This window comes from Ptychodera flava, chromosome 15, assembly GCF_041260155.1.
Source record: "Ptychodera flava strain L36383 chromosome 15, AS_Pfla_20210202, whole genome shotgun sequence".
NCBI lineage: Eukaryota > Metazoa > Hemichordata > Enteropneusta > Ptychoderidae > Ptychodera > Ptychodera flava.
Window position 1 is genome coordinate 8,337,698 of NC_091942.1, and position 11,845 is coordinate 8,349,542.

The window sequence follows — 11,845 nt, forward strand, 5'->3', positions numbered from 1 at the left end:
CTGCGCGATTCCATTCACGCACTCACTGACACTGGTCTCACTGGAGCGCAGCGTAGATTATTACACCTCACTCATTCAGCGTGCACTGCCATTGGTTAAACACGACTCACGCGACATGTAAAAGCGTGATGATGCCCTCTGCGAATGTGATGATGCCCTCTGCATTTGATATTACATGGATGACGTCATTTTACTTACTGTGCGTCCTTTCTGCGCAAAACAAATTGTCGTTCGCTTGTTCTACTTTGCAGTTGGCAACTTATGGCTGCGAAACGTCATGCAGAGCTGTAACAGGCACAGTTAGACGATATTTTGATGCAAGTAAACAGCAAACGAATGAAAATTGCAACAAGGAATGCAATTTCTGTGTTCAGCGACTATGCAAGCAACAAATTTGGATACACCATCGAGGAGATCGGCAAAGTTTAGCGGCAACCCTAGACTCGGCACTGACAACATTTTACGCTGAGGTCCGGACTCAGAAGGCGAACTGTACTCGAAGAAGTCTTTGTGTTTTTGTTTTTTTGTATGTTTGCTTGTTCGGTGTAATAAAAATAATAACACATGAGAGCTAGGGCAATATCACGATTTTTTGCCTGCCCTCGGGCTGGTGGTCATGATCGAAATACTGATGATGCCCTCGCCTACGGCTCGGGCATCATCAGTATTTCGATCATGACCACCATCCCTTTGGCAGGCAATAAATCGTGATATTGCCCTCGATGCCCTGTATGTATGTATGTATGTATGTATGTATGTATGTATGTATGTATGTATGTATGTATGTATGTATGTATGTATGTATGTATGTATGTATGTATGTATGTATGTATGTATGTATGTATGTATGTATGTATGTATGTATGTATGTGTATGTATGTATGTATGTATGTATGTATGTATGTATGTATGTATGTATGTATGTATGTATGTATGTATGTAATGTATGTATGTATGTATGTATGTATGTATGTATGTATGTATGTATGTATGTATGTATGTATGTATGTATGTATGTATGTATGTATGTATGTATGTATGTATGTATGTATGTATGTATGTATGTATGTATGTATGTATGTATGTATGTATGTATGTATGTAGTAGGTAGGTAGGTAGGTAGGTAGGTAGGTAGTAGGTAGGTAGGTAGGTAGGTAGGTAGGCAGGCAGGCAGGCAGGCAGGCAGGCAGGCAGGTGTAAGCTTATGTATGTGTGTATGTGTACATATATGTATGTATGTATGTATGTATGTATGTATGTATGTATGTATGTATGTATGTATGTATGTATGTATGTATGTATGTATGTATGTATGTATGTATGTATGTATGTATGTATGTATGTATGTATGTATGTATGTATGTATGTATGTATGTATGTATGTATGTATGTATGTATGTATGTATGTATGTATGTATGTATGTATGTATGTATGTATGTATGTATGTGTGTGTGTGTGTGTGTGTGTGTGTGTGTGTGTGTGTGTGTATGTACGTATGTACGTATGTACGTATGTACGTATGTACGTATGTATGTATGTATGTATGTATGTATGTATGTATGTATGTATGTATGTATCTCATGCTCTCATGTGTTATTATTTAACTAGTATATCCACAATACTGACTAATCCACTCAAGGCTGGTAGGTAGGTAGGTAGGTAGGTAGGTAGGTAGGTAGGTAGGTAGGTAGGTAGGTAGGTAGGTAGGCAGGCAGGCAGGCAGGCAGGCAGGCAGGTGTAAGCTTATGTATGTGTGTATGTGTACATATATGTATGTATGTATGTATGTATGTATGTATGTATGTATGTATGTATGTATGTATGTATGTATGTATGTATGTATGTATGTATGTATGTATGTATGTATGTATGTATGTATGTATGTATGTATGTATGTATGTATGTATGTATGTATGTATGTATGTATGTGTGTGTGTATGTATGTATGTATGTATGTACGTATGTACGTATGTATGTATGTATGTATGTATGTATGTATGTACGTATGTATGTATGTTTGTATGTATGTATGTATGTATGTATGTATGTATGATTGCATGTATGATTGTATGTATGTATGTTAGTTATGGATTTTTTAATATTTCTAAAAATTCTTTGCCAAATGTCACGTCATTAGGTACACAGCATAGTTGGGGAAGATGCATAGCATGTCGGATATTGCAGATTGCTGCAAGCTGATTGACTTTTCGTATCTGTTGACTTCTGGAAGAGTCCTGAGCGTATTGGACGATGCTACGGACTGAGATAGATCGGTAAATCTTTAACAGAGATTGAGGTTTAACGATAGTGCAGGTTGCTCCAAGTTGAGACATTTGAATAATTTTGTAATATACATAACACGTCGGCTATTGCAGTAAGGATTTAATAGACAGCCCTGAGCATAGTGCAGGGTTTAGTAGGCATTTAACAAGAGTGGAGTTTTAACATTAGAGCTGAGACATTTATATCATTTTGTAATATGCATAGGGTGTCGGTACAGATCGCGGCAAACCGCCTTTTTATGAATATGGACTAAAGATATTGACCCGAGCATATTGGATAATGCTAAGAACAGAGATTTGTTCTTTATTAACATATGGACGGAGTTTTTATGTTACTGCAGGTTGTTCCGAGCTGGGACTATAGAGCCCCGAGCGTATTGGATACTTTCCAGCAGTGATACAGCCACAGGTTGCCTGATGAAAAAAGTAGAAAGCTAACATGAAAGAATAAAATCAACCAGGAAGGCACCTTCAGGAACAACTTATTCATTTTCAGCGTACCATCCAGGCGTACAGTTTTCAGGTTACAACACAGAGTACGCTGAAATCTGGTTGTGGGTGTTATCTTTACTGTTGTTTATGTTTATATTAATGTTGTTTGTGTGTTGCTTATATTTATATTAATGTTATTATTGCTGACTAATAAATTGGAAACTGACATAACAATCGTATAGTTGGTTCAATGTCGATGTCATAAAAACACTACAAGAACGCTATCATTATCTGACTCAATACTACTCTCGCCCGACATACAACCTCTTCCTATAATTAGGAAGAGAGTCTGCATTTGGAGAGAATATTAATCCGAACAATGGTAATGTTAATTGGATTTAATTGGTCAACAACAACAGTAACTTTTGATAGATTATTTTTTTTATATAAGAATCATTCAATAACATGTAAGAAGGATTTTGTATAATTGATAAATAGAATGAATGAACACAATTTTGATTTAATCCTATCAGCTGTTTTTTATGGACAAGGAAATTCAAAAGCAATTGGCCAACAGTGTGCGTACAAGTTCCCTTTGTTTATATTTAAGTAATGTACAGGTGTGCATTCTCTCCCGTATTTAAGGCGTTGGTTTTCTCTGCAGTTGTTGGGCTAAATACACAAAATAGTCTTTCCCTATATATTTATAGCCGAGTTTGAATTTAGGCAGTTCAGGATAACTTTTTCTTCGCTGTTTTGCACAATTGGCTATTGTACCCAAAGTGTCATAATCCGAGTTAAGAGCGCTTTTTTGTGTAATTTTTCTTCAAGTGTGCAGGTCAACGTACATTTTTCTTTGTTTTTTGCGATGACGTGGAATTTATGTAAGTACAGAATGGACGTCTGGAAACTCGTACATAGCAAATTTCAACTTCATGAAGATAACGCAACAAATTATTTTTTAGTAAAACTTACGAAGGTCTTTACATGAAGTACATTCTATGTAATTCGTTTGTTTTGATTTACTTGCCATGGAATTTCGTTCATGTAAGGCATAAATTTATCTGCTACGTAACTATCTTTGAACCGTATCCGTATATTGTATTCAGTATTATGTATACTTCCATCTGCATTGATACTGTATATGAATGCTGTTTCGCCCGGAAAGAAAATAAGTTAAACGTGTTACCTGTGTCTTGAGTGTGATCGTTAGGAACCCATAGCGTCGTCGAATTTTAAGATTCTACAAGCAGTTTCAGAGATTTGTTTTGACAAAAGGAAAAATGTTACCAAAAAAAAACAATATTGTAGATTTTCTAACAGTTTGAATAAATCTAATATAGATTTCACTAGGAAACCGAACTGAATTCAAAGCTGCATGACCAGTGATTTCTGAAAAGTAAATGAAAAACACAACGGAAGGACCACAGGGGCTAGAAAAAGGCCAAATGAAAGATAATAAAGAATAATGCTATTAAGGTTAAGCACGCCGAATTCTCTTGCGCATACGTTTCTGCGCAATTAAACTCCCTAGCTTGACAGAAATATGTTTCAGGTTAGCCATTTTGAGAAAGGTATGTGTACGTCTTTTACGATAAGTATGAAACCAAAATCTAGTAAAAGCGGAAAATTTTTGTCGCGAGGTTAAAAATCATGGCGCGATAAGGCTTCAGAAACACTACTGGCCAGTCAGTACCAAAATCGAGACGCTCCAGGGACGTTCAACGTGACTCCCAATACGTCTGTTTATGCGAGTACGACGAGTACAGGCGACGATGATGTAACAACGCCTCCGATTATGAACAGAGAAATTCCATGGGATGAAGGTGTGAGGCTCGTCATCTTGGGTGCTTGCCCAAGGACTCGACTCTTGCAGTTTGTGCCGAAACCATCTGCGTCTGGTAAATTGTGAAGGCGAGACTAAATACGGGGGAGGCAGCATTTTGCACGTTCCGTGTAAACATTGCGGCACTTTAAACAACGTATACACAAGTAAAACAAGCCGGACAGCTGGAAAGAAGTACGGAATGTCAGCATTCGATATAAACACAAAGATAGCCACAGGTATGCCATGTAATTATTCTCAACTTATTGTAATTGTACGAATATATTTTCATACATGGCATTTTGCCATGACCAGTCGGGTAACAATTACTGTAATGGTTTCACATATCCATTCCCTGTCATCCGCCTGTCTTAGTAAACGGGAACTAAAATGTTCTGTTTTTGTTCTTTAACAATATAATCATTTTCAATTTTGGCGCAAGTATTTGTTGAAATGTGTACACAAATGAATCTTTTATGTCGTTTTTTTTCTCGTGTATTGATCTCACATCATTTTAAATCAGGTATGATCCATGCAGGCATTGGTGAGAGACATGTCAACAGCCTGTTTTCATCAATATCACTTCCAACTATTCACGAGAAGACACTGAAACGAAAGGAGAGAGCAGCCGGGGAAGCAATTACTAAGGTTGCAAAGAGATCTTGTGAGCATGCTTTGAGAGGTGAAATTTCAAATTCTAAGAAGGCAAGGTAAGTGTAAACATAGACAGTAGAGATACTGTCTATGGTGTAAACACAAAATTAAAGTTTTGGAAACAAAGGTGACAAGGGCACCCACCCAAAACCCATAAGTACCAATCAGATCGTTGAAAAACTCTGAATTAGTTCATCATCTGTTTCATTCAGCTGAATTAGTTGACTTGTTAGCAAACCTATGTTAGCTAGAGAGGTCTTGTGTAGGGGCATGGGTTTGACTACCTGCTCCTATCTTGAGGGGGGCTGTTGTCTTTAATGTCTGAGAGCTATTATTGCTATTGTTTGAAACTAGTAAACTGGAACAAGTCGAAATCAAAACAGGTGTGAGTGACTTTATTCATTATATATCTTAGCAATACAAGGTATATTGATATTTTAATAAGAAAATCATTCACCGAACTTGCCCCTGCTTTATCTAACCTCATAACAAAAAGTATATCTGAATCACAGTTAGCTTGACCAGTCACTGTACTTCTTAGGGTTAGTCTGTCATATCACATCTCATATGTGTATCTTTTTTTTTCTCATCAGAATTGATGTTTCTTTTGATGGAGGATGGCAGAAGAGGGGTAGCGGACGAGATTATAAAAGTTTGTCTGGTAAGTAGCTTGGAGGTCTACAAACATTAAGAATAAAATTCCAAAAATCATAGAATGTAAAATAGTGTTCTGTTTAAGATTTGGCTTTCAATGCAACAAGTGACTGACGCAGATAACTGAATTTTCCACGCTTTTGCTTCTATTCTGTAGTATGTCATCTCTTTAAATCAGCAGCAACAAACTTGGCACGGCATTGTCATGTTAGTGTATGGATTCACAATTACTTGTTGAAGATAAACTGTATGTTTGAGTTACACACAACTGCACACATGCTTTACAGTTTGTTAGATGATAATGTATGTACATTTCTATGTAGGACATGGAACACTAATAGGCAGACAGACAGGAAAAGTAGTAGCATATAGCACTAGATGCAAGCAGTGTAGGATCTGTGACTCAGCAGAACAGCAGGTTGAGAAAGCCAGACAGCATGATTGTCATAAGAACTGGTCAGGTAGCGCGAAGTCTATGGAAGCTAGCATAGCTGTAGAGACAGTAAAAGAAGTAGAACAGATAGTGAAAATAGACAGTGTGACAATGGATGATGACACCACAACAATGGCTAAATCGCATGCAGAAGTCAGGCCTGATATAGTAAAAAATAAAGATAATAATCATACAAAGAAAGGATTTACTAACAAATTCTACAAACTCAAAGAAGAAAAGAAGCACAGTCAGTTGTCAACTAAAGTAATTAATTACCTTCAGAAATGTTTTAACTATGCTGTAGCTCAAAATAATAGCAATCCTGGAGGTTTAGAAAAAAATCTTAGGGCAATAGTGCCTCATGCATTTGGAGACCATGTCCATTGTGATATAGAGTAGTGTAACTATCTAACAAACCCCAGTACTTACAAGCATAAAAGTCTTCCATATGGCAAAGATCTCTGCGGAGAAGACCTCAGGGAGGATTTAGAGGAGATCATGAAAACATACATAGCAAATGCTGAACAACCTGCTAGGATAGGATCATCTCAAGAAAATGAAAACATGAACATGGTCATTTCATCCAAAGCACCAAAGGCCAAACACTATAGTGGCTCAACCAGCTTCAACTTTCGTGTTGCTGCTGCGGTAGCCCAGAAGAACTTAGGTCATACATACATTAGTCAGGTTGGTAATGGCTGTGAGGTTTGTAGTTAGTGTTCTGTATGGTCTCTACTTAGTATCATGTTCGAGACTTCTTATGATAATACTACATTTTCAAGGGTCTACTTGTAGGTGGCTTTTGACAGGAAAATGAAATAAACACACACGAACGCCAGTAACAATAAATGAATGTGGACAGTACATGGCATCCCAAATAAAAAAATGGATTTGTACCAAATGTTATGTCTCATTTTCTCTTCAGGTGCACAAGGAGAATATGTTGTCCCCTAGCAGAAGCTGCCAAATTTATGGAAGAATGTTGGATAAGAAAACAGTGAATATGACTGAACAGACTAAATCAAAAATTGGAAAGCTGAAGAGAATTAAGGTGTGTTTCTATTTGGAGGATCACTATGTAATTACCTTCAAAATTCAAGTTTTGAAGCCTGCAATCATTTGTATATTGTAAATGTATAAGTTGTCAACACAGACATGCCACAATTATTGATTGAATTATAGATTATTTAATATTGCATTAAAAAGTGATGTTCTGTCCTAGCATATGATACTTTTAAAGGGACAAAGTCACACATTTTTGACATTATTTCAATTGTTTTAGTTTTGTTTTAAAATATTTTTATATTTTCCAGTTAACATAAATATGCTCAGTAACCAGTTTGTACCATTCAACTCTCATCCTAGACATGGCCATAGTGGCATGAATTCTGCTATAAATAATTTTTGGTATTATGTTCATATTCAGGGTGTGAACTGAGCTGTGACAATTAGAGATTGAGCCAATTTTAGTGTGTAGAACAACACTATCATAATAATATCCCAAAGGAATTAAAATAATCAAAATAATGTCAAAAATGAGTGACTTTGTCCCATTAAAAGGGTAGTATCACTGTATCATCTATTTCCGTTTGCAGCAAAGAGAAAAGAGAGCCAATAAAATTTCTGCCACTGAAGTTAGGGAAGGTGCAACATATCAAAAAGATATTGCACTATCTGCACAAGCCGAACACCAGACAGAAGAGATTCCTGAACCAGTTTTATGTCCCAAGCTCAACCCAGTTTCTTGTGGAGAGTATACACCTGTTATCTTTGATATTGAAACTACATCAGCATGTAAGTGTAATGTGTGATTTAGATCAACTGTGCTACTTTGTGTTGCCATGTTTTTTGGCATACGTTATTGCATGGTTTTCCATAGCTTACTACTATGCCATACAACTTGGCATTAAAGGGACATGAGCTGCAACTGTTATGCTATTTTATCTGTATTTTCTGGTTCTTTGTATCAACTACCTTTTTTTTGTATTAATCCAGAAATTAATCTTTATGACCCTGATACGGGTGTTGCGAACCGAGGTTGTACGGTGGACGGGGCCCGTACATCATATGACCGAGGTAATTGTTTTAACCCTTTCAACACCATGGTACAATGTCCCAAAGCCATTGTCTTCAATGGTTAAGTTGGACCTCTACACAGAGAACTGGGGTGAAAGGGTTAAACCAGTTCCGATCAGAATAAGATTTGAATAGTAGACTACTTGCTACATACATGTAACTGCATGCAAGGTGCAGAGAGACCGGTTTGAATCGCAAGCTGATGTGTTATCGAATGGAACGTATGCAGACAGCAACGCATGTAGCAACGAGAATAAAAATAGTTTCAAAATGTGTGTCCTGGACTGCCGGAAAATAACTGCCCAGTTGAGAGGGTACTTTTCTCATAGCTCATATTTGGTTTTGTATATAAATACCAAAAAGAGCTTATATGATGAGTCAGTGGTGTCTGTATGTATGTATGTGGGTATGTATGTGCAGATGTATGTCCGTCACACACAAAGGCTCCCATGATGTGGGACAATGTGACATTGTTCAAATGAACACGTCAGTGTCAAAAATGTGCAAATGAGGTAAGAAATAGGGAAATCCTGCAACTGTGCAGGAGCATGCCAGTAAGAAACAGGCCAACCCCGCTGACCTTGAGTCATTTTCTGCTCAAAACATAGACAGTAGAGGGGGGAAGGCTGTCTATTCTTAAACTAAGAGGGGCTTGCTGTTTCTGCTATGCATGTTGCTAAAGTTGACCTCCAATACCTAAAGTTTCAGACCTTATTTACTGTTGTCCTTCCTGTTTTTCTGGTTTAAATATTTCTTGTTTTTTTCAGGTTGTACTGTACAGAAATCATTGTCATAAAATCAACGTAGAATTTTCCTCCACTGAACAGATTTACTGTTGATCTTTGGTACCCATACTGGTACATACCAAGTCTGATCAAATATATATATACCATATAATTGCAGTATTTTTTTTTTAAAGCACTTTTTTTGAAGATCCTAATTTTTTGTCTTTCAGATTCAACTGCTGAGATCATTCAGCTATCAGCTGTTAGTGGTGAACAACAGTTTGAAGGGTACATTTTGCCAAACCAACCTATATGCCGGATTGCATCTGAGAAAACTCACCTAACTGTTGAAAATGGGAAATTATGCTACAAGGGCAAAGCAGTCCAGTGTGTGCCTAAAGAGACTTGCATGCAAAAGTTTTTGTATTTTTTGCAGGCATTTGACAATCCCATTTTAGTTGGACATAATTCTAGATCATTTGACTGTCGCTATTTAATTAATTCTTTGCATGATTGTTCTTTGATAAACCAGTTTGTTTTAACTGTTGCAGGTTTTGTTGACACCTTGCCATTGTTCAGGTCAATTTATCCAGGGATGAGATCATATTCTCAGGAAAGTCTGACAAACAAGTTTGTTGGCAAGGAGTATGAAGCACATAATACAACAGCTGATGTATTAATGTTACAAACATTACTTGAAACTTGCAATGTTCTGATGTCAATTCTTCTAGAACACAGTTTTACATCAGACTGGATGATACAATACCTTCATTACAGAAAGCAACAATCTTTTAATTACAGTACCTTGATATGTCTTGTTAACAATAAAACTCTCAGTAAATCTATGGCACAGAAAGTAGCAGGGTCTGGTTTGACCTATAGGCATCTGCATATAGCATATAAAAGGGGTGGCTTTGAAAGTTTGAGGGGGTTATTTACTGAGGAATGTGGTGGCGTAACAAGGGTTACTAAATCTGAAAAAAATCATTCAAAATGTTCATGACTATTTCAATAATTGTTGAGCCCCTGTAGTAATTTGAAGCTGTACCATGATGACCTAATATGAAAGCAGTCATTGCATAGCTTGCTGACCAAGGCATTGACTTTAGAAATAATTTATATCAGTTTGTTGTTAAGTATAATAGTTTACACAAACTACTGTCAGATTTTTATTAGTAAAAATCATAATGATTTGTAAATATTTGTGAATATCAGAAACTTATCTGTAGTTTTGTTCACCTTTTAGCTCCACTGTCAGCGACGTGGAGCTTATCAAATAGGTTGATTTTCCGTTGTTGTCCGCCGTCGTCCATCAACAATTGCCTTCTCCTCAGAAACCACAAGTCAAATTGCTTTGAAATTTTATATGCAGTTTACTTAGACTAACCTCACTTAAGTTTCTTCAAATTGTGGTGAAAATTGCATATTTGTATTTTGGGACAATTTTTGTCGTTTTTGGTGAAAAAATCTTTAAAAATCTTCTTCAAAAATACCAGTCAGATAGCTTTGATATTTGGTACATAGGGACGATCTATTTCAGATTTGTTCAAATTGTGCAGAAATATGCAAATTTGCATTTTTAAGGCAATTTTTGCCATTTTTGGTCAAAAAATGTGTTTCTCAAAAAGTACTGGTCTAATAGCTTTGAAATTTAGTATACAGGTTTCTGCAGATGAAGTAAGTAGTATATATTAAATGAAATCTGTAATTTTGTATTTTTGGGGCAATTTTTGCCATTTTTGGTCAAAAAAATGTGTATATCCAAAACTAGTCATCTAATAGCTTTGAAATTAGGTACACTGGTTTCTGCAGATGATCTAAATGATATTTATTGATGAAATTATGATGAAATCTGCAATTTTGCACTTTTTGGGCAATTTTTGCCATTTTTGGTCATAAAATTTCATTATCAAAAAACTACTGGTCAGATAGGTTTGATTGACATGCTCTCAGGGATAATCCAGTGTGATATATTCAAATTATGATGAAATTGGCAATTGTATATTTTTTGCAGCTATTTTAGACACTTTTTCTGGCCATTGAAATGAGCTATCAAAGATTTCCAGCTTCTTCATCAACATGTGTCAAAAATAGTTATTCTCTACATAAACACAGAGGAGCTATATTGGCGGTTAGGTTGCTTGTTGTAAATAAGCCTACAAACTAGGGCTTTTTTTTTTAAATTATATTGACAACTTGTTATCAGAGATTGCCTCAAAAAGGGGAGTCAGAAATGTTAAGTTTCTGGAGGTTTTTATTGCTAAGAGTGTTTTATTGTGATGACGAGGGAGGAATTCAATCAGTGTAATGTTTGACAGTTGATGGGGCATTTTTGTGTCTTTTGTATTATTTGGATGTGTAACATTTAGAGCGTAGAAATGTGAATATATAAAGTAAAAATGAATAAAAAATAAAATAAGATGTATATGTGTCTATATCTCTGTATTTTTTTAAATAGAAGACAATGTTTTCATGAAAAGACGGCATTCAATATGTGTAAAGATACCAACAGTCAACTACATATTAAATTCAGTGTAAAACTGATATAGTTTGCAGCTGTACTATGAACCCCCATCAAATAATTACCATGCTAGGGGGCCTTGTAAAATGAAGATTTAGGCTAATTTGGAGTTATTCGGCCCCAAATTTCAAGAGAGTGCCTTTGTGTGGATGATTCACTTCAATGTTAGTATAAAGAGTACCCCATTGACCTTTGACCCATTGTGAATATGACCCCCTAGGTTACTCGTTTTTTTCGGCACA

At 36.2% G+C, this 11,845-nt stretch overlaps 1 protein-coding gene across 3 annotated transcripts; it reads left to right on the top strand.

Annotated features, from left to right (window-relative positions):
* Window positions 1-4,196: 4,196 nt before the first annotated feature.
* On the top strand, window positions 4,197-11,507 carry LOC139151083 (DNA polymerase III PolC-type-like). 3 transcript variants are annotated; one of them, XM_070723622.1, is made up of 6 exons: window positions 4,197-4,779; window positions 5,064-5,250; window positions 5,788-5,855; window positions 7,207-7,332; window positions 7,877-8,075; window positions 9,313-11,507. In XM_070723622.1, exons 1-4 carry the CDS (start codon window positions 4,743-4,745, stop codon window positions 7,233-7,235), a joined length of 321 nt encoding a protein of 106 aa, XP_070579723.1. In that variant the 5' UTR covers window positions 4,197-4,742; the 3' UTR covers window positions 7,236-7,332; window positions 7,877-8,075; window positions 9,313-11,507. The 3 variants fall into 3 exon arrangements, 2 of the variants coding, with proteins under 2 accessions (XP_070579723.1, XP_070579722.1); XM_070723621.1 differs by lacking the exon at window positions 4,197-4,779 and having other exon boundaries at window positions 4,855-5,250; XR_011556339.1 differs by lacking the exons at window positions 4,197-4,779; window positions 7,877-8,075 and having other exon boundaries at window positions 4,857-5,250.
* The last annotated feature ends 338 nt before the right edge of the window (window positions 11,508-11,845 follow it).

What these genes read in the sequence shown, in the direction of transcription:
- LOC139151083 (XM_070723621.1), top strand. Translation starts at nt 5,793, where the DNA reads ATGTTTCTTTTGATGGAGGATGGCAGAAGAGGGGTAGCGGACGAGATT. An exon ending in GAAAGCTGAAGAGAATTAAG is followed by an intron (nt 7,333 to 7,876) that starts GTGTGTTTCTAT and finishes TTCCGTTTGCAG; the next exon opens with CAAAGAGAAAAGAGAGCCAA. An exon ending in TATTGAAACTACATCAGCAT is followed by an intron (nt 8,076 to 9,312) that starts GTAAGTGTAATG and finishes TTTGTCTTTCAG; the next exon opens with ATTCAACTGCTGAGATCATT.